General features: G+C 40.9%; 1 protein-coding gene across 4 annotated transcripts in view; it reads right to left on the minus strand.

Moving 5' to 3' along the window:
- The window catches only part of oxsr1b (oxidative stress responsive kinase 1b), a 69721-nt gene that overhangs the window by 36520 nt on the left and 9167 nt on the right, over positions 1 to 24034 (minus strand). For 3 of the 4 annotated variants that reach the window (XM_032503628.1, XM_032503627.1, XM_032503629.1), the window contains exon 2: positions 22866 to 22978. In XM_032503628.1, the coding sequence (XP_032359519.1) occupies positions 22866 to 22978 (113 nt within the window). Of the gene's footprint in view, positions 1 to 2180; positions 2245 to 22865; positions 22979 to 24034 lie in introns of those variants that run through there. The other variant, XM_032503630.1, reaches the window with a different exon arrangement.

The following is a 24034-nucleotide window of genomic DNA, read 5'->3' on the forward strand; positions in this document are numbered from 1 at the left end:
TTTTTGAAAAAATTGTACTTCTAGGAGTAGTTTTAAATCACTATACTTTACTTGTACTGAGTAGATAGTGAGAAGAAACTGTACTCTTACTCCGATCATCAGGCTACAATGAGCTCGTACTTTTCTTTTTAACTCTTTGGTATTCTACGCGTCATTGTTTTTACCCCAGCGTACGTCTCATCTATGTTTTATTTTGCAGAGAGGAGTCTTCCGCTTAAGGCTCTACACAGTGACTGTGTCCACCAATCAAACGGCGTTGTGCAGTCACGTGACCATACTCGTCTCAGCGGCGGGACCATAGACTGTATATATCTATGGGCGGGACGTGTTAGCTTACAGTCGTAGCAAAACACAGACGTGGAGGAACCCCCCCGGCTCATAGTGAAAGCATGGTTACCTTTTAGGAAAAGTGCGAAACAGCAGCTACATCATGCGCGTCTTCTGTGTCGACCAAAACAAAAGGACATGTGAGCATTCAACAACTCCACATCTAACCTGAGTAGACGTAGCGGTAGTTTGTTTCGCTGTGGAGAGGTGGATCTTTGTCTTAGGTTAAACACACAGTATGTTTTGCACATGCAGTATCCATCCAAATTTAATGTGACAAGTCTCTCACTAAGCTATTATGTAAAATAAATTAATTTAATTATTTTATTGATTGGATGAACAATAGTTTGCCTAAATTGATTATTTTGTATTTTTGTCTGTCTGATTGTGTGTGTTAAGAAATAAATCAGACGTAATCAACAGTTACTCACTAATTGAGTAGTTTTTTCATCAAGTACTGTTTTACTCTTACTAAGTAATATTTGGATGATACTTTTACTTTTACTTGAGTCATATATTTTGAAGTAACAGTACTTTTACTGAGTAAAATTTTTGGCTACTCTACCACCCTTTGGGTAGAAGATACCATACAGCCTTCGGGAAGATGTCCCACAGGGGTCTAATTGTTTCTTGCAGTAAGTGGGGTTCTCCTTAGAGAATACGAGAACTAGAATGCCTTTGAAGTGACAGGGATGATTGGTAGAGGGCTCGGAGAAAAGAGTAATGAAAAGCAGAGGTGAAACTAACTCCATCCAAAACCACAGAGACAAAGCCCTAAATGAAATCTCGTGCTGTGAGGGAGTAGCTCCCTTTGATCACACAAAGGTAACAAGGTAACAAAAATGTTCCAACGCCAACTGAAATCCATTTAGTCAGCCTTTTGTAGTCCAAAAAATGTCAATGGTTTTTTAAATGTATTTTTCATTGTTTTTAAATTGTTAAACCAAAGAAAGAAGGATGACTTTCAGGAATATTAGGAATGCTCATTTTTCACTCTCAGTTGGCTGGGGGGCGTGTCGGTTTCTGTGTTTGAGTGACTGCAGTGTGACAGGCTGCTGAGTGTGTTATGCCATAGAGAATGAAAGACAAAGTAACTAAACTGCGCCAACCAGTGTGTTGATATTGGTATTGAATTGGTTAGGACCAGCCAGCATCTAACTCGGCCGACGAGGCATTCGCAGGTATGTTAACATGCTGTTTAAAGGTGCTGTAGGTAGGATTACAAAAACCAGGATTTAGCCCAAAAGAATTCTACATTAACAACTTCTCAGTCCCTCCCCAGTTTCTGCTAAAGCCCATAACAGTCCCCTAAGCCCCTCCCCCAAAAGGTAGAATGACTGCATGTGCATGAGCAGTGATTGACACGCAGTTAGCCAGCCCCCCCCGATTGGTGCATCTGACAGGAAACTGGTGATTTTTGTAAATTACACTACAGACTGTAGCCAGAGGAACCAGATTTTTTTTTTGCTTCATGTAGTCGAACATTGGGTCAGTTTCAGCAATAAGACAAAGTTGTATACACCTTACCTACTGCATCTTTAATGCTGTAACTGAGCAGCAGAGTTTATTAGCTATTAAGCTTGCAAACTGACAAAAAGCTGTGCACTGGAAGTTTGCTTGGTTGCTGCTTCAAAAGCTACGGTGCAGGACAAGATGTGTGTTCCTGTTCCAAAGTTTGATAAGAAAACGACCTTTGCAGGAAAGGTCTGTGGCTCTTGTGCATTGTGTGCTGCTGTCTGACTGAGTGACGTGCTCTGTCTTGATAGGACGTTAACTGCTATATGTAAGATTTGACTGCTGTAGCATACAAAAAAAACTTTTGATATATAGCATCAATTTGTGTGTGTTCTTACCAGCAGTTCGTCCATACTGGCTGGCACTTCTCGGGTTGATACGTTTGATGGCCACCTTCTCCTTGCGTGGAAACAGTAGGCTGCTTGAACCACTGCTGTGCACCACTCCCTAAAACAGACGAGAAAACAACAGATGGTCACAATTGATTATAATTCTATGTTATATAAAAAAGCATCTCAGCCATTACAAGACAGTCAGTACTGTTGTGGAACCCAACTTGGCCCATAAAGCCCATTCATTTGAGGTATATTAACATCCGTAGGCTGTCCGGCCTTCTTTTTTAATTGTTTGACCTTCCATCCCCTGTCTACATCCAAAAAATAATGGCTACTGTAGGATAATAAACCTAACTTACGATACTTCTGAATCATCCTAAATTCAAGGAGTTAAGCAGAGTTCTGCTTTGACAGTTTGATTCGATTTCTCTTTGCACAGCTAAACTGTCAATTCTCAATTTGAATCAGCTTTCCCAAATCCGCCTGATGAAGCGGGGTCTGATTGGGGCCGGTGACTCTGCTAAAGAGACACCAGGAGGCTTCAGTAAGAGGTTTATACTACAGAGGACCAAGCTTTGTACTTATGCTGTTTTTTGAATTTAAAAGATCTTTTCATTGAAAACTGGCATTATTCTTCACAGCAATCCGCCAACTCAAAAACCAGGACGACTCAGGATCCAAAAGGTCACATACAAGTAATAGAATAAAAAAGGACAAATACAAATGTATGCAACGCAACTCATTGCAACTGAACACTATTGCTGATCAATACTTTTTAGTCCATTTATAATTTTTTTTTTAAGATGCCCAATATGCTCATTTTCAGGTTCAGAATTGTATTTGAGTTTGTACCAGAATAGGTTTACATGGCTTCATTTTAAAAAAGACCCTATTTTTGTTATACTGCACATTGCTGCAGACCATTTTTCTCCCTGTGTGTGGGTTTCTGTTTTAGCTACAAAGTGAGACATCCCCTTCTATACTATCTTCGTAGGAGTCGCACATGCACATAGATAACTCTTTTGCCAACTTGGTCAGTGTAAGGCAGGATTAGCTGAGAGACTTCTTCTAAACGAGGGCCACTTGTGGAATACCGGCAGAACAGGGACATGGAAGTAGTCTTTTGTAGATTATGGTGAACTAGTGTGTGTTGTAGCAGTGTTTGTGCCATTGAGAACAAGCTAGCATGCTCAGGTAGCCACCTCGTCTCGGCTAGTGACGAAGAAAGATGCAGATTTTGAACAGCTCACCCCGAGAGTGAAAGCAGAGTATTCAGAAACTCGTATCTCATTCAAAACAGCATGGATAGTTTTTTTTCCATGTTTGTATGGTGTGGAAGAAGGTTGGGCAATACAGAGAAAATAAAATATTCTTGACCAAAAACCTCAACATCGATATTGCGACGATACTGTGGGGTTGACTATTGGTGCTTTAACAAAACGTATTTACACAATGAGATTTTGATAAATATTCTCCAGAAATGATTATGACTTAGTGGGGTAAAGGTAAATATAGAACAGCTAGAACAGTCTGGTAAGTTCAGAAAAGTACGTCACTTACGTAATGCAGCCAGTAAAACAGGAAAAGACAACACCTACCACATATCCAAAATCTAAACGATATCTAGTCTCAATTGCGATATCGATACAACGTCGATGATTGCCCTGCCTTATGTGGAAGCACCAGAGACAAAATAGTCCCCAAATCCAGAAAAAGTGATTACTTTTCAAATATGGGCACTTAAGACGGACACTTTTAAAACCGTATTGGACTAGTGATAGACCGATTTAGGCAACGATATATCGAGAGCCTGGGCTCTGTCCGAGGTTTCTTCCTAAAAAGGAGTTTTTCCTTGCCACTGTCGCACTGTTGCTTGTTCTGGAAGGAACTACTACAACTGTGGGTCCTTGTAAATTATTGTGGTCTAGGGTGGTCTAAACCTACTCTATCGTTAAGTGTCTCAAGAGAATTTGTTATGAATTAATCTATAAATAAAATTGAATTGAATATTGGGCCGATACTTGTGTTTTTATGGGGAATGGCCGGCCAATATGCGGCTGCTGCGCATATTACAGACAGGCGGTCCACAGGCGCTCTGTGTGTGGAGACGCTGCAGTTCATGTGCAAGCCATGCAACTGCCCTCCACCACTAGCACCGTGCAGTCTTAAATTAAATCAAGCACTTTATTTCAATGGCTACTGTTCAGGTTTTTGTTTTTTTTATTTTATTTTTAAATGTGTTGAAAAGGACATTTGTGATGACCTGATTGTATATATCTTTATATGTCAGCAAGCAGTGCATCATCAAGGCTGTGTTGTAGATGTTGATGAAAACCTTTACCCTTGCACAGATAACCATATGTAGTGCACCCATCCACACGAAGCACATTGCACACATAATTTGGGTGATTGAATGTAAGATGATTGCAGAAGTGACACTGTGAAGTGTGTTTTGTTTTTATTTTTTAAGAAATGGCAAGCAGATTCCGAAAACAAATCCAGTGTGGCGAAGTTTACATTTTCATGATTTAAATTGATGGAGCAAAGCAGTACGGCTCAAGAAAATCGCAGCCCGTATCAGTCATCGGTCAATCCCTAATTGGATCATAGCTTCAGTGGGAAGTCTAACCACCGCAAACACTTTTTTGATTAAATCTTAAATCCTACAACAGTGGGCTAATCTTTATTTTGATATGTGAGATGTCAGAGCAAAAGCTTTATATCCTCGCAGGAGAGGGAGCCCTGCTGTTCTTCTTTTGTAAGGTCCCTTCCTGCCCCACACACCGGCGCGCGACGCGCACACCACACACACACACACACACACACACACACACACACACACACACACACACACACACCACACACCACACACCCACACACACACACACACACACACACACACACACACACACACACCACACACACACACACCCACACACACAACACACACAAACACACACAACCACACACACACACAAACACACACACACCCACACACCACACACACACCACACACCACAACACAACACACACACACCACACACCTGAGAATGCTGGGAGCCCATTGTCCTCTGGCAAAGGCTTCGTGTGAGACAGCCCGCCATCCAGTAAGCTTTCCTAACCTCCTGTGCCTTTTAGCTATGCCCAAATACTAACAAAGTGCGCCATTGTTTGGAGTTTTCATTGAGAAGTATAGTACGGAGGTTTAAAAAGGGCATATTAAGAAAAATAAATATTTAATTAAGAAGTAAAGCCTTCCTGGAGATGTGACCAATTTTTTACAAACTGTTTTCATTCAAGATAATGACTTCGGCTATGTTGAGAGAAGCAGAGAACAATAAAGCATAACGATTCAAATAGTTGAGGCTGAAATTAACTACAAACTCTCGATCTCTAAAATAATCCAATAAATTGCAATTTCCTTGTAATTCCCTGTAACGGACACTAATCACCCATGGTTGTATACTCGGTGGGCAAGCCTACGTCTACAGCTGCAGTGGGTGCACTATTGACTGGCAACCTCTGATGATGTGGAGTTGGCCTTGCTCAACTCCACGTCCAAGTAATCGCAGATCCAACCACATGCTCCAAAGTAAGGGGCTGAACAGAGCTGTAAATATATCCTCAGCCCCTTCCACCACCTCCACCTCCAGCAATACCAAACAAACCTCTGGAGGCTGGCCAGTGATGGGCAGCACAGCCTAGCTGGACCACAGGGGCCAGTTGCCCTGTGCACATTGGAGTGTAAATTCCTCCCACAAATAAACAGTCAGTCGTCAGGGTGGCTGGACCAGCTGGAGAGCAAAATGCTTGTGTGGTGTGTGGGGTGTGGGCGTGTGTGTGTGTGAATGTGTGTGTGTGTGTGTGTGTGTGTGTGGTGTGTGGGGGGGGGGGGGAGGAAGGCCAATGGCACCAATGCTTGCAAGCCCAATTAGACTGAAAAGCCCACTCTACCAGCCAGTCAACATTGAGTTAATTAGTTAACTGATGCTCTTTAAGAAGTAGCTATTTGCTACTTTGAAGCTTAGCACAAGGTCTTTCAGCCTAGAGTAGTCATGTCTCAACATTGTCTCCAGTTACGATTGTTAAATACTTCAAAAGGCCTTTGAGGTTTTTACCAAAGTGTAACTTGAGAATTATGCTATGATGCACATAAGTGGTCTATCTCATAAATAAGCCAACCACATTATCACAGTCGGCATTCTCACAGACATCATCCCCACCACCCTCGCCATCCGAATGGAAGGAAGCACACAAAAGAGTCATCCTCACAAAAAAGGCAAGTACTACAGTAGTAGGCCAACATCTAATCTAATGGACGATATAAAGGCTGCATATCAAGCAGTAGGTGTATTTCTTTCTATTTTTGTGAATTACTTAATAAATGAACAGATCACAAACAAAAACAGCAGTCAGCTTTTTACAATACCAGATGAAAAAAACTTCAAAGTTCTGTCAATATTTCGAGGCTAGCAAACAGCATTACACTTGTTTTGGAAGTAGTGGCTAAATCAAATCTATGTATTAAGTTACCCCATTAGGTGAAATCAATAAAGACGATCCAGCTGGCAGACAAATGTGTTGGACATAGCTGACAACTTTACCTTCCCCCCCCCATTTCCATTTTCACTTCAGATAACTACGTAAACAGCCTCAGAAAAATATCACTAAGTAACTGCAATATGCAGCTGTTTTTTATTCCTTGGGTGTGTCAGAAACAAAACAAAAGCATGTCAGCACTACACTGCAGATGACTTCTTTTTGTTCAGTATAACATTATCCCAGCAATTCAGCAATCTAGAGCTACAACTGATCTCAAAAGTTTTCTTTTGGGATCAAAGAATACAAGGATAACAAAGACCTCAATTTCCCGTTCCATCTTAATATACATTTTGCTGCAAGTTTAAGTTTAGCTCTGTAATTTGTGTTTAATGTGACTTTGTTTGGATTTTCCTCTTTTCACAACTTTCTTTATAAGTGCAACAATCTGTTAAGCGATAGATGTAATGTCTAATGTAGAAGAAAAACTGCAGCCGGCCCACCTGTGGGGAAAACAGACAAAACAATCATGATCTTTGAAAAACAGCCAATGTTTTCTGAGCATTTCCCTCAAACTCTCAAGTTTGCATGGGAAGCCTTAGTCATGAGCGTTATACTTCAACCTGGCAATGTGTGAATGGGATTCAGAGTTTTTTTGTTCTTACAATGAAGTGAACTGTTCAACCCTAAACTCAGTGAAGGCTTTGCCATTAACCTGTAAGTTGACACGTTTGCTCTTTAGGAGTTGCATCAACGTATGGAATGTTTGCATCCTTCTATATGTGGTGCACCTCTGAAGTCTATTAAATAAGAACAAGACAGCAAAACACAAAAGGATAGTCAACAGAAAAATAAGCTACTTAGGACAACAGCGTAACTTAATTAAAATCATTAAAAGGGCTCAAAGACCATATATACCAAGAGGCAATTTAAATCTCGAGGTTTCATTAAAGAGCTGTAACTCCAGGAGATAGTAGACTCCAGGAGATGTAGACTCCAATAAATATACCTAAGATATTTGCCACATGAAAAGGTGATATATTTGACTAGGTAAAGCCGGGTTCTGTTTTTAACTGCAAAAAAGTACATAGTGCCCCGCACAAAATCTCTTATCAGATTAGTTGTGTTTGAAATTAACTTGAGTAGTAGGTCACCGGCAAAAGCAGTCCCAGTTTTGCTCTCCTGCCCTGACGTCTTTCCTCTGCACACTGGCTGATAATCACACATATTTAAAAAAGGTACAAAAAGAAATTTACACAGCTTGATCTCACGGTAGCCTCTGCCTTAGTGTGCATTCCTCCGATATCCCAGGATGCAATGTTCTAAAATTCATCTGGCCTACATTTTGAAGTGGACATAAAATTCGAGACGTGGTGGCCTAGGCGGTTTGCAATTGCGCTAAGTTTGCTGGAGAACATAACTGGAGTTTAAACCATCGAGGGCCAGGACAAGTAACAGGGAGAAACTGGTTGCCGGTGGATTACAAACAGTGGGAGCAGAAGTTTCCAGTCCACAGTTGCCAACGGAATGATCATGTCTGATCAGAATGAGAAAGCAAGCTGTACTTTGTTTTCTTCCTATGGGCTCTGTCAGTATGATCCAATGCTCAGTACGGTAAATGAAGTGGGTGGTGAACCATGTAATAACAAGTCCTCTTTCAGGGGAAGTTACCAAACAATAGCTCTGCTGGGCATGCTACACGCCATCCTCAAAACGCCAACTTCCAGCTGAGGAGAAGAGCTGAGGCCACATCAGGCAGTCTCTCCAACAGTTAAGTGAGATGGGCAGAGGTGGGTTTAGGCTGGGAGTCTGTTGTAGTGGTTTAGCTCATCTAGTGGCTATTGGGCTTTAGGTTTTTGTGACTCTATGTGGGATTCCTTGCACTGAGATTGTGCTGGGAAAACAAGAAGGTCTCATGCTCTAGTTACAATTTCCTACAAGTGTGCATGTGCTTGACTGTACGTTCTGGTGGGAAAAAACCGACTGTGAGAAGAATTACAATATCACAAAACGTACATTAAATCAGTGATGCCATAAGCAGTTTAAAGAAAGACACACCCAAGCAATGCTACCTGGCGCTGCAATCAGTGAAGCTCTACATTTAAAAAGAAAAACGAAAAAAAAAAGTCTATTCATATAACTTCTAATACAAACAGAGTAGCCTGTTCTAATGTGGTAAGTGAAGTAACCTACTCTAAACTAGGGCTGAACGATATGTGTTTTAGCATCAACATCGCGATGTGGCCTGCGCGATAGTCACATTGCAGGACGTTGCGATGTTGAAGCAAATCCTTTTGTAGGAAAAGATCCTTTTTCATTTTTTTTAGAGCACTCCACCTACAATATTACGCGTAGTAGAGATGATTTATTATTTCAAACAGAGCTATTTGTCCATCTTTTAAAAATTACTTTTTCTTTTTATATTCGCAATATAATATATATATACTCTCGCAGGGGGAAAAAATGTTGCCATGTCAGATTTTTTCCAATATCGTGCAGGCCTATTCTAAACTGCATTTGTTTTACTACCACACTCCTCCCCGGATACACACTCCAAAACACCACACACAGCCCACTCGCTGTCTGACTTAAAGTAATAGGGCTGGGGTCGTCAGAAACTCTCAGTACTTGTACCAATACCGTGATTTCGACTACCGTTTCCTAACGATGCTTTTTTTCCCCCCAATACCAATTTAATAAAGCAAAAACAAATTACAACATTACACATTATGGCACAAATCTTTGTATTATGTTTAGAGTCCTCTATGACGTGTAACGTTAGACAGCCAATCACAAACATTATTAGATCTTGGTAGAGCATGCTGTAGCTTATTGGCTATTGAGATTTTACTCCTATAAAAAAATAATAATAAAAAAAAGTATTGAAATTGGGTATTGAATACAAGGCATTTTTTCGATACTTTAGAGGCAATTCGGCTCGGGCGTATGCGTAAAATATTGGATCGTGTACCAGCCCTATGTCTTAGTATATGGGTAAACAAGCAATGACTGTCTGAGAGGGCAGAGAGAGAGAGAGAAAGATCCAATACTGTTTTCTAGGTGAAGAACAGAAGCAGATGCCAAACTTATTCACGAGCCTGGGAACACAGCCTCACAAGTGGGTTCTGCTGATTTAGATGATATAAAAAGAATCTATAGAAGGGCTGACTGCACATTCCTTTCCAAAGCTTGGACGATAATCATGATCTTTGCCCTAAGCATGCTGCAGACCTATGCTAAGAATTTTGGCCACAAACTGTGTAGGAACATGCACACAACTGGTTTCTTTCTACAAGAGGGGTCATATCTGTGTCCATGCCAAATTGCAGGGCGTTATCTGTGGGGTGCCTCAAATCACCACTTTCCAAGAAAACTGAGAATTTAGAATAGTAAAAGTACACAAAAAGGTAATTTATTGCCTGCAAGAACGGACCCTCTATAACCAGACAGATCCCTGTACAGGAAGCACACACCACGAAGGTAAAGTAAACCAAAGGCACAAAGTCGTGATTTGCGGGGACAATACTTGGCTATATGCTAGACACTCCTTTGTATTATTGCCTTTGTCCTCCTAAACAAAGTCAGCGCGAAAGGTAGGACAGGGTCAGTGTACATTCAGAACTTCAAAAGTAAAAAGTGTTATTCCAGGACAGGCAAACCCTAAGTCATCCTCAGGACTCACCCGGTGTGCACTGCACAGAAAGGTGTAATACACGGTATGGGCCACCATTGATTCCAGGGGTGTGAATCTCACCTAAAATAATTGTGGCCAAATCCAAAGCAATTTTGTGTTAAAAAAAAACGAAAACCTTCTGACTATATTAGCCTCAACAATATTAAATGTGTGTATGTTAATGTAGACTGGTTGAACTAAAGTATATTTATTTGATGTTGACCCACAATGATACATCAGCTTCCCAGTTTTCGTGAGGGACATGGTAAGGAGCCTCTAATACTGATTAATCCTCTCCAAAGAGCTGTGGCATACTGGGACTAATTCAGGCAGTAAATTGCCCAAAACAAACCCTAGTCGGGAAGGACCATGAAGTTAATCTCTGGACTCTGCATTGGCACACGAAGTGTTTTGGAAAAAGTTCTGTTCTTGAAATCAGTGTACTTTAATTAGGAATGGAGGTGGACACACACACACACACACACAAACACACACACACCCAACACACAGACACACACACACAACACACACACACACACACACACCACAACAAATAATTTGACGTAGCATATTCTAACACTTTAAGTGTTAAGTTTAGTATAGAACATAAAAAAAGGGAAATTTAAGAAGTTAGATTACAAAGTAACTTCTAAAACTTATTATAGATTTAATATCAAAATATTATTAATTGAACTATGAGAACTTTGTACAAAATAATAAAGTCATGTAATTTAAATGTATAGGCTATCTGAAAAAAATTCCGGACCCCCTGGTCTGAGCGTCACGGACGGTCCCCTGGACCCCACGTTGAGAAGTCACTGATCTACAGTAACGTTAACATGGCTGACATGCTTTGCTTTAGCAATCAAAGATAACTTCTAGACTGTTATTGTAAAAGTCACGTTCAGTTGAATCCACCAACAACTGACAAATTGAAATTACATATAGTTACAATTCTTGTATTTCATAGATACGCCTCTATCCGAATGTAAGACTTTTAGCTTAGCTGTTTACATTAATGATAACAGATTGTTCATGAAAGCGGTTCTTTTCTAGCATAGTCGTGCCGACTAGACGACAACGTTACCGTTGTACACCGCTCGTTTACGATTTCGGCACAGCTCCAGTGACGGGGTGAATTACCCGCTCTCACTGGAAAACACTTCACTGACTCCAAGTCACACCACCGCCGGGTACGACTGCCAAGTTGCCAAACGTGATGACTTAACCTAGACTCTGGAGAAGAAGATGCCTTGCTTTACACTTGGAAGATATTAGCTAGAGCTTCGCTATGTACAACTGTGATAAGCAGACATCATAGGACTGTCGGTTAAACAGACGTTTAAGCTAACAAGCTAAGGAGACATACTACAAATCACCTCGTGTAGCTCATAATCATCTTTGTTGATGACCAGGTTTGGAGCTCAGGTCCTCCGACATGGTGAGGAGTCCTGCCGAGGCCGTGATCTGTAGAAAGATGACTGAATCAAAGACTGTGCGTAAAACAAGTCAAAGTAAAACACGACCAACACGCGAAACAACTTCCCCTTCTTTGCGAATCCTGCAGCACTCCTGTCATTCCAAAGTTTGACACGAGCGTAGTCAGCCCCGCCTACCGCATTCCTACTGAGCAATGTGGACTTTCCTGGCGGACATATTGAGTGTGGGACGTGCTCCTGAATCCACTTTAGTCGTAAGAGCAATTATTGGCATGGCTGGCTGAATTAAACAGTGTCCATACATACAGCGGACGTGTTTAAACAACAGCTATACAACGCCTTAAATATATACATATTAGGTGTCTGCATTATTAATTACATACACAAAGATTGTTTAATATTTGGGTAAACCATAACCAAAACCCGATCAGCCTTTGTTTACTACCGCCACACTTTTTAATGGCGGGCACTGAACTGTGAGTCATTTATTGCCCAGCGGTAGTCCTGCAGGCATCAGTCTTCTCTTACAGAAAGCAAAACGCAAATGTTTGCTATAAATTTTCACATCGCACTCTCACGCTCTCCTCTCCCAGAAACAATGAATTGAGGAGTCAGTTAAGTTAAATTAAATTGGTAGTACTGTTTGCCTGACAGGTTTATCACCAGGGTAAAACATTATAAAACAAGTGTGGTGAATGGAGGAGATGCGCCGGACAAAACCCCTCGTTCTCTGATTGGACAGTTTCACATTACCACTGGAATCTGTGATTGGATGTTTTCACGAGCAAATAACTGTCAAATGAACTGGCCAACGAGTTTAATCTTATAGACATCCAGAGACTTGCACAATGGCGCACATGGTGGAGAACATCAGCACATACTGGGCTTTCTACTACAAATGCTTTTTTTAAGAAAAGAAACTTCGCCTTGAAAAATGTGGTCAATGTTTTTTAGGGAACTATAATGCAGACCATTTATTGCGAGGTAAATAACTTACTTTTATTAAATTTTCAAAAGCAACCATACAAAAGTACAACAATGTAAAGCAATCCTGGCAACCAATAGAGAAAGTGAGAGAGGAAAGGCAGTTGTCATCAGTCCGTCAAAACTGTAACAAGTGGAAGAATCACCATACTCTTCTCTTGCGCCTCCAATCTCAATCTAGATACTGACTATAAGAGGAATGGCCGTGAAACCAAAAAAAACAAGAAAAGAAATTTTTCACACATGCTAACCACCCCCAATACGAACACATACTCCTCGCCCGTTAATAACTTGCATAACTACATAACCGCGCAGGTAAGCAACTTATGTTATCTTTGAAACTATATTATGGTGTGTGCATGACAGAAACTTTGCTGATATTTGGGTACTGTCTGCAGCTTGATTACATAATGATAATATGTAAACAATCATTGTCTCTTCATAGGACACAACAATAGTCACAACTATCACAGTTGGCGCAACAGACCATATAACTTTAACCTGTGATTGTTGGTACATTGTTTCCCATCCCCGTTGATGGATAAAAAAAATAAAAAAAAGAACTGCCCTGGACCAAAGTTATGGCAGCAGAGCGAGAGCTTTGGACACCTAACCCAAAACCAGAGCTTGTGTGGGGAGGCCGGGTGTGAGTCACCATATGGGTAAGGGAAGCGTAAACATGCCTGCGATACTCGTTTTGATTTGATTGTACCTTTACTCGGAATAAGCCGTTTATTTCGGCTCCTGAAACAGCAGAAAAAAATAAAAAGTTAAGTGACAAGCAATGGACGGCGTATGGTCAAAAAAAAGGAAGCTGTTTAACATAGCAAAAAATGTAACTACCGGTAACAGAGGCTGAGAGCAAACTTGGCTGAAATCAAGGCATCGCTCGTTCAAGGTATCCTCACGAAAGTCACCACCCACCAGTCCTTTCTTACACCTGTACAGATAGTCAACATATTTTAATAAGTATAAAAATTAGGGAGATTTAGAGAGCAAACTTCAGTATTGCTCTCAGTTGGCCTTTTAGATCTAATTAAAAAATGAAACTGCAATTCAAAGTTTTTTTTAAGGGGGATTCTGTCATGAGATAAACTTTTATCTCTTTTGATCTGTGAACTTTCACATTTGCTTTTCGCCAGACAATGATTGTAGAAACCAATGAGAGTAGAATATCTAACTGCTGGGCAGAAAACCTCATACCTCCAGATTTTTTCTGGACAAACCCTCATACCTCACCCCGCTTTACACGTTAAAGCCAGACCAGGTAGAGTGAAGGTAAACAATAAATAACATCAGTCACATATCCATCCATATCCATCTCCATCCATCCATCGGACTAGGTCTTGGCTTCCTTGTTTTTTGTACTGGCCTAATCACCAGAATAGTCCCGGAAAACGTATGCATGTCCATATCCCCACTCTTCTCTATTAGTTCCGTGAGGTCCATCACAGGTGCTCACGGGCGGACATCTCTGTCACAAAAACACAGGCTTCAGCTTGTACTCTGTCTGTCCAGCTCGCGAATCAGCTCATGGACAAACTCAACGTCACTCTGGCAGTTAGCAGCATGAAGGCATCAAACAGATCAGGAGACCTGTTTTCCATTCAGCGAGATTAGTTCAATAACCACAGTTTAACTAGATATTAAATAGCGGCTAAATTTACACACAAAAAATTGGAAAAAATCGGTTCAGAAGCGAGGAGATTAGACATATACACATAATATATATTAATATATATTTATATACACATCGACATCCCTACACAAACTAATACCATATCTAATATGATGGGTATATCCTGGATAACTACTAGATCTTTTAGATGGGTAGTTTAGATACTGTACATACACACACATACAGTATGGTGTGTGTGTAGGTATATATATATAGATATATATATATATTAATATATAACTATACACACACACACACACACAAACACAAGTAATATATAGTATATTCTCTTCACAGAAGCAAACAATAGCATATCAGACCACAAGACTGATCACTGAGCGGTGCAGTAGTGCACATGATGAAGTGGACGTGATTAAGGATGACTGTAGATTAGGACACGGTGACAACAGGTTGGACACAGGTTTGACACAGGTTGGACACAGGTGGACACAGGATTGGAGCGTTCCACCAGTTTGGGTGCGTTTTCCTGTGCGATATCACTGCTATCACTATTACGCGTCTGCTTAGCTAAATAACTAAATTACAAACATTGCAACATTTTGTATATTTTATGTACGGTTAATATTACACTATTTTATTTCACTTTTCTTCAATTATCGTGTGTAAAGTTTAATCTCAAGAACTGTAAACGCAGTGGTCAGAAAAAGCAATGGACTTAAAAATACAATATACAACAACTAGCAGCCACTCGAAATACTTAATAAAGTAGAATACCTCAGAATTATCTTTGTTAAGTACAGTCTCTTTGTAAATGTACTTGTTTTCATTTTTGACCCGGCTTATTATTATGCCCTGACAGAATGAACGTTTACCTCCTGGAATTTGAAAGGTATATTTACCTTTAAAGGACACTATGTTGGCAAAACAATGCCATACAACTGTTTTTGAGAAGCACGATATAGTTGCTCGAATCATGGTAAAGCATGCTTTTCTGAAGCAACGTATAAATGACTGACCAGAGTTTAGACGCGTTTCGGGGAGGGATTAATTTTCTTGATGAGAAACAAAAACAAGACATGTAAATAATGACCGTACCGACAGGGTCATCCTCCAGGGTGATACCAACTCTCTCTGGGGTGTCGTGGAAAAACAGCTTTCCACCCAGGGACGAAGGTGGGGGCTTCAGCCTTACTTCCTTCGAGGTTCTACAAGACTTCGCTGACATCCCATCTGGTACAAAGACGTACATGTGTGCAAACAACCACGTAAAGAACAATTAGATAGAATGTACATTACCAGACGGATTTATAGAAAAATTACGAAAACGTAACTGATTATCTGAATTGTATTTTTAAGCCACAATTGTACCGAAAAAATGGGAGTTTAATGTTTAGCAAGACATACCCAGAAACGTTACATTGGGCACCGTATAGCCTCGTTGCTATGAGCTGGGTGCCCATGGTTAGAAGGTTTACTCCCTCGACGCAGCCGGCCCTGGTTTCGAATCCAGCCTGCAGCCCTTTGCTCATGTTCATGCCCCCATCTCTCTCCCTTTTCATGATATCTTCAACTCGTCCTATAATTAAAGGCTAAATGCCCAACAAAATAAATCCTTAAAAAAAAAAAAGAAACGTTTTGCAAAATACTTTTTGGAATCTGGAAATTCAGGAATTCATTTCCTGAAGTGGCCGACAGTGGAACGTGACGGCGATTTGAAAATATACCTTTCCTGTGGCTGTGAACCTTAGTACGTGGAGTATGTGTTTGTATTAATGAAGAATAAGCATCTAAAAGCGAACATGACTGACCACCAACGCACTATGAAAGGACGGGGTCCTCCAATGTACCTGATACAACCTGACAGGATTGACAGCAGCTTCCCCACCGTACGATCGGAGTTCAGCGTTCCAGATCTCTCATGACCGTTTTAGTGGTGCTTGGGACGTGTGTGATTTTTATTTCAGAGGTAATGAAGCCCATGGTACCCTCTGCGAACAGCCATGCACAGTCCGCGTGCCACTGTGTCTTGGTCAGGTACCGTGCCAACCTTTTTCCTCACAGTCACATTCAGTGCAATAGAGTATTACGTCATCACCAGTCAACTCGGAATCGAACACGCAGTTCGAAAGTCTCCGGAGAGTACGAGCTTTAGTCAAAGTACAAAACAACACCCTGTAAAGGAATCAGGAGTCTAGAAGTATCACCATTCTCTTGTGTCCGCACAGCCTGAGAACCAACCAGGAAGTGATGGGTCAAATGATGCGGACTTGCGTCACACGGGGAGTGCACACGCGTCTCACCAGACGCGCGTCCGCGCGACACACACACACAATACCACACACAACACGAAGCGGCTTTGGTTGGACGAGAAACTGAGTTTTTGTCCGACAAGTGAAGGCGTGCGCGGCGGGCATTACATAATACTTGGCGGAAAAAATACGCTGGTTTCTGTTCGCTTTTCTTGGACTACACTCCAACCACATGTCCCTGACAGCGTGGCTCTATCCCTTATTTGAGAAATATGTCAGAACAAAACTGAAATAGATGTATAGATTCAGTCTTAGATGAAAAAGGTGCAATTCACTTGCATGCATAACAAACTCACCACAATAGAAATACCAATCAATTGGCATTTTCTTTTGGTTCACTGCCACAAATCGGCAACCTCTGAACTGGTATCCAAACAGGCAGAAGGATTGAAAGAAAACAATTTGCACACACAAACAGGAGCAGACAGCTTAGTCACTGCCATCAAAACTGGAAAACCCCCAGCGGGACTTTCATTGTGGCTCAGTCTAAGAGAAAACAAGTCCATGAAAGGCGTTATGGGGGCCATCACCTCGCGAATGATGTGAAATCAGAAAACCTTCAAGTATTCAAGATGTGAGTATTGCCACAAATTCTAATCAGACAACTTCCTTGACTCAGTATGACCGTGTGCACACAGATTTTACAGCAAACAAAAAATTTGCATTCATAGGAGCTTCAATCCACACGTTCGTGTTTGTTTTCAGAAAGATCACAGGTTTTTGCTTCTGGAGAAATAGAAATCAATGCCTTGTCCGATGTTGTTGGGGGTCTAGAGGGCCTTTCTTTCCTTGGGTGAAGACCCTGTGCCATCTGGGGGAAAAAGGATTCCAACCGTTAATTTGAGGGTTTAAAAGAAAGCGGGTCGGAAAAAGTCTTTAACTTAAAAAAATATTATTATTACATAATATATATAAAGAAACTACTATAGTATTATGTTTGAAGTGAGTGAACAAAAGTGAAATAGACAAAACGGATAGAAAAGGTTTTTTTAAACAGTAGAAGCAATAATACTATCCAACTTCCTTTTTCTCTAACACCACCGGTTTCGTTAAGGGTATGCTCCATTCAGGCGCCGTGACGATGGGGGGCGGGGTAGGTCTCACAAGGGACACATGAGCATGTGAAGCGGAAGCCGGTGCTGAGCGCAAGGTGTGGCAGTAGCCTCCCCCGATCCCCTGCAGCTCAGGCCACCCACAGCCGCACATAGTCACCCTAAAACAGATGCATGGGTAGCCAAACAATGACTAACTGTGACTGAATTTCGATATTACGCCTTTCTCAACATGGTCCTTGTGTCATCACCATCATTGTAAAGCTAACAATGCAAACGCGCCAAACTAAAAAGGGAATGAAAACTACTCTTACAATTCATGCATCTTCTCAAACATACATTGTGCGTAGTCGAGGCCTTGCTTGATCATGTTGAACTTCATGTTCTCTCTGGGGTCATTCCTATGCCAGCGCTGTAAACCAGGTGCCTAAGTAGGATACATCAGGGTCAATCTTTAGAGAAAAATTATAATATATCTATTATTAATAACCAGGATTATAAACTAATATGAGGGCTAAGGCACTTATCATCTATACAAAACTATAAAAGGAATCAGTGCAACTAATACTTAAACAGTATTTCCACATCTCAATAATCCATGTGGTACTGATTAATGATTGTCCTTTTAAAAAAAAAAAGACTATTTGCTATTCAAAAGTTTTTTAAAAAAGATTAAAACTACTTACCGAAGGTATCAAACCACTCAGCTCCCATCTTCCAGTCGAGGCCAGGGCTGTGTGAGGAAGCTCGAACCGTTTTGCCTCTCCCCCTGTTGGACCGAAAGCCCGTCATCGCCAACTCTCTTTCATGTTGGCATCCACGAAGGGCACTCCTGTTTGGCCCTCTGTAGTTACAAATTATATTTTTTTCAGCTACTCTACATATGTTTGACATGCACTTTCAATGCACATTTTCAAGACACTTAATTGAAAATTAGTGAAAAACAAATTAAAAAAAATTTATTTAAAAGGAAAACTGCAAACAAAAAAGGGGAAATGGACAAACCTGCCATGCATTGAAAAGGTAAGTCCGTTTTCCTGGAACGGAATTGTCCTGAAGACTAGATAAAATACTATGAGAATTACATTATGATAGAGTGTTCAAAAATATGATTGACAGCTTGAGCTCATGTACTTTGATTGAAACAATCTGTTTCCGTACTTGACACCTACACAAAATTAAAGTAATCCTCAACAAAAAGTAAAAATATGACCTCTAAAAGAAAGCAGTGAAGACAAATTTGTATATGTATTGTGTTGTATCCACTCAGCAAAGATTCCAGTCCTTTCCAACGCCACAGACTAATCCAGTATTTGCTCTGATTGCTTTCGATCACTATCATAATGTGGGTATCGGATGATAAATAACCTGGGGTGGAATGCAACACTCGCAACTGCAGAATGCCGAGGAGGCACAAATTCTATATTTATATATAATATAGATATATATATATATTTCTAAGCATGGAACATTAAAACGCTAGGAAAGTAGGATACGCAGCGGAAAAATACAATAACACTTACCTAAGATGAAAATTAGTGGAATAATCCACACCAGTCAAGCCATACGGGTCTCTTTGTAAGTGACAAATGATCCTAAAAAACACACAAAAAATATATTTATGTATATACAGTACATAGTAGAAATTATATATATATATATATATTATAGGAGGTTTTTTATAACGCAGCAATTGTGGCCGTTGTAATAGAAAAAGTCCACAGTGTTCCCAGAATAGTGTTTGAGTCTGTCCACGAGCTTGATTTCACCACCACTGCAGGGAAAGGCTGAGCGAGGATCGCACGGATCTAGAGAATAAAAACAAGAGAGCATTCCAATCCGGGGAGATTATAGTGACCCTCAGGAGTGCCTTAATGTTTGCATAGCGAGGAGGAGAAAGACGGGACGGATAGGAGCGTGAGGGGTTAATCGTCCGAACTATTAGTGTGTTCATATAGCGTGGCAGTGATAATTCGCCCCTGAGCTGAATGTATCTGAATTGCGATTACAAGTTCGGCGGGGTGGAGGGGGGGAGAGGGCACGAGGCAGTGGTCGTCCACCGGCATTATAGGGAAACTCTGTCTCAGCAGTCTGCAATTGAAGTCTGAAGGTAGAAGCAGTGAGGATCACTTAAGTAGAGGCTTGCACGAAAATGAACACTTTGGGCTCATATTGCCGAGCATGTAAAAACAAAATTCATTAAGCGTGTAAAAAGAAATGTAACAGCCATTTGATATGGGATGCCCAAATAACAGAAAAAAGGCACAAAAGGGAAAGAAAAAGATATAATGTATGATGCATAACAGTTTGAATTAAACGCATTGCGATTGTGCAGATTCCTGGCTGTTCCAGTCTCTGCTGTAGGGACCCATGGCTCCCTCATCAGCCCTTGGGGGAGAGGGCTTTAACTGCTGGGGGTTGGGAACAGAGCCCCCCTGCTATGGGTCTACGCTGCTTTCCATGAACTGAGTGTAAAATCAGGCCAGCATAACAAACAGGAGGAACGGTTACAAGATATTCTAAAAAGGACTTAATTCGAAATCGTCATAAAATGCCAGAAATCAAAAACAGGACGTCAGGCCGGACTTGGAGGCTTTGTCCCAGGAAAGCCATATCTTATTCATGGATATGTGGTGAAAGGGAAGATCTCTCTCTGTGGTCAGTGTAGACCCCAGGAGGTGGAACTTGACGTTCATCTGTGCACTAGACCATCTCACTCTTTTTCGACATTAAGTCTACGAAGTTACATGGAACTGAGTGCATGAAGGAAAAACTATGAAGTCACGAGTCCTGTAAAGTGATGAATTACAATGAGAGGGATCTGTTCAAAACTACCTTTCATTGGAAAGCCACAGTGCGGTACAGAGAGCCCAGTTGCGTGGGAGTTCTAGAGCAAACTATTCAGATGGCTTACCCCGTCTCACACGAGGTTGCTGTCAAACACAACAACACACATCTTTTTAACTCTTTGGTATTCTACGCGTCATTGTTTTTACCCCAGCGTACGTCTCATCTTAATGTTTTATTTTGCCAGAGAGAGAGTCTTCCGCTTAAGGCTCTATACCAGTGACCTCGTTTCCACTCAACAAACGCGGTGTGTGCAGTCCTGGGACCAGACGCGTTGCTCCAGCTGCGGGACCAGAGACCGGTATATATCTATGGGCGGGACGTGTTAGCTTACAGTCGTAGCAAAACACAGACGTGGAGGAACCCCCCCCGGCCTCATAGTGAAAGCATGGTTACCTTTTAGGAAAAGTGCGAAACAGCAGCTTACATCATGCGGCGTCTTCTGTGTCGACCAAAACAAAAGGACATGTGAGCATTCAACAACTCCACATCTAACCTGAGTAGACGTAGCGGTAGTTTGTTTCGCTGTGGAGAGGTGGATCTTTGTCTTAGGTTAAACACACAGTATGTTTGCACATGCAGTATCCATCCAAATTTAATGTGACAAGTCTCTCACTAAGCTATTATGTAAAATAAATTAATTTAATTATTTTATTGATTGGATGAACAATAGTTTGCCTAAATTGATTATTTTGTATTTTTGTCTGTCTGATTGTGTGTGTTAAGAAATAAATCAGACGTATCAACAGTTACTCACTAATGAGTAGTTTTTTCATCAAGTACTGTTTTACTCTTACTAAGTAAATTTGGATGATCTTTTACTTTTACTTGAGTCATATTATTTTGAAGTAACAGTACTTTTACTTGAGTAAAATTTTTGGCTACTCTACCCACCTTTGGGTAGAAGATACCATACAGCCTTCGGGAAGATGTCCCACAGGGGTCTAATTGTTTCCTTGCAGTAAGTGGGGTTCTCCTTCAGAGAATCCAGAGAACTAGAATAGCCTTTGAAGTGACAGGGATGATTGGTAGAGGGCTCGGAGAAAATGAGTAATGAAAAGCAGAGGTGAAACTAACTCCATCCAAAAACCACAGAGACAAAGCCCTAAATGAAATCTCGTGCTGTGAGGGAGTAGCTCCCTTTGATCACACAAAGGTAACAAGGTAACAAAAATGTTCCAACGCCAACTGAAATCCCATTTAGTCAGCCCTTTTTGTAGTCCAAAAAATGTCAATGTGTTTTTTAAATGTATTTTTCATTGTTTTTAAATTGTTAAACCAAAGAAAGAAGGATGACTTTCAGGGAATATTAGGAATGCTCATTTTTCATCTCAGTTGGCTGGAGGGGCGTGTCGGTTTCTGTGTTTGAGTGACTGCATGTGACAGGCTGCTGAGTGTGTTATGCCATAGAGAATGAAAGACAAAGTAACTAAACTTGCGCCAACAGTGTGTTGATATTGGTATTGAATTGAGTTAGGACCACGCCAGCATCTAACTCGGCCGACGAGGCATTCGCAGGTATGTTAACATGCTGTTTAAAGGTGCTGTAGGTAGGATTACAAATAACCAGGATTTAGCCCAAAAGAATTCTACATTAACAACTTCTCAGTCCCTCCCCAGTTTCTGCTAAAGCCCATAACAGTCCCCTAAGCCCCTCCCCCCAAAAGGTAGAATGACTGCATGTGCATGAGCAGTGATTGACACGCAGTTAGCCAGCCCCCCCCCGATTGGTGCATCTGAACAGGAAACTGGTGATTTTTGTAAATTACACTACAGACTGTAGCCAGAGGAACCAGATTTTTTTTTTTGCTTCATGTAGTCGAACATTGGGTCAGTTTCAGCAAATATGACAAAGTTGTATACACCTTACCTACTGCATCTTTAATGTGCTGTAACTGAGCAGCAGAGTTAATTAGCTATTAAGCTTGCAAACTGACAAAAAGCTGTGCACTGGAAGTTTGCTTGGTTGCTCGTTCAACAAGCTACGGTGCAGGACAAGATGTGTGTTCCTGTTCCAAAGTTTGATAAGAAAACGACCTTTGCAGGAAAGTGTCTGTGGCTCTTGTGCATTGTGTAGCTGCTGTCTGACTGAGTGACGTCTGCTCTGTCTATGATAGGACGTTAACTGCTATATGTAAGATTTGACTGGCTGTAGCATACAAAAAAAACTTTTGATCTAATATGCATCAATTTGTGTGTTTCTTACCAGCAGTTCGTCCATACTGGTCTGGCACTTCTCGAGGTTGATACGTTTGATGGCCACCTTCTCCTTGCGTGGTAAACAGTAGGCTGCTTGAACCACTGCTGTGGCACCACTCCCTAAAACAGACGAGAAAACAACAGATTGTCACAATTGATTATAATTCTATGTTATATAAAAAAGTCATCTCAGCCATTACAAGACAGTCAGTACTGTTGTGGAACCCAACTTTGGCCCATAAAGCCCATTCATTTGAGGTTATATTAACATCCGTAGGCTGTCCGGCCTTCTTTTTTAATTGTTTGACCCTTCCCATCCCCTGTCTACATCCAAAAATAATGGCTACTGTAGGATAATAAACCTAACTTACGATACTTCTGAATCATCCTAAATTCAAGGAAGTTAAGCAGAGTTCTGCTTTGACAGTTTGATTCGATTTCTCTTTGGCACAGCTAAACTGTCAATTCATCAATTATGAATCAGCTTTCCCAAATCCTGCCTGATGAAGCGGGTCTGATTGGGGCCGGTGACTCTGCTAAACGAGACATCCCCAGGAGGCTTCAGTAAGAGGTTTATACTACAGAGGACCAAAGCTTTGTACTTATGCTGTTTTTTGAATTTAAAAGATCTTGTTCATTGAAAACTGGCAATTATTCTTCACAGCAATCCGCCAACTCAAAAACCAGGACGACTCAAGGATCCAAAAGGTCACATACAAGTAATAGAATAAAAAAGGACAAATACAAATGTATGCAACGCAACTCATTGCAACTGAACACTATTGCTGATCAATACTTTTTCATGTCCATTTTATAATTTTTTTTTAAGATGCCCATAATATGCTCATTTTCAGGTTCAGAATTGTATTTTGAGTTTGTACCAGAATAGGTTTACATGGCTTCATTTTAAAAAAGCACCATATTTTTGTTATACTGCACATTGCTGCAGACCATATTTTCTCCCTGTGTGTTGGGTTTCTGTTTTAGCTACAAAGTGAGACATCTCCCTTCTATACTATCTTCGTTAGGAGTCGCACATGCACATAGATAACTCTTTTGCCAACTTTGGTCAGTGTAAGGCAGGATTAGCTGAGAGACTTCTTCTAAACGAGGGCCACTTGTGGAATACCGGCAGAACAGGGACATGGAAGTAGTTCTTTTGTAGATTATGGTGAA

Source organism: Etheostoma spectabile, chromosome 22 (assembly GCF_008692095.1).
Source record: "Etheostoma spectabile isolate EspeVRDwgs_2016 chromosome 22, UIUC_Espe_1.0, whole genome shotgun sequence".
Lineage (NCBI taxonomy): Eukaryota > Metazoa > Chordata > Actinopteri > Perciformes > Percidae > Etheostoma > Etheostoma spectabile.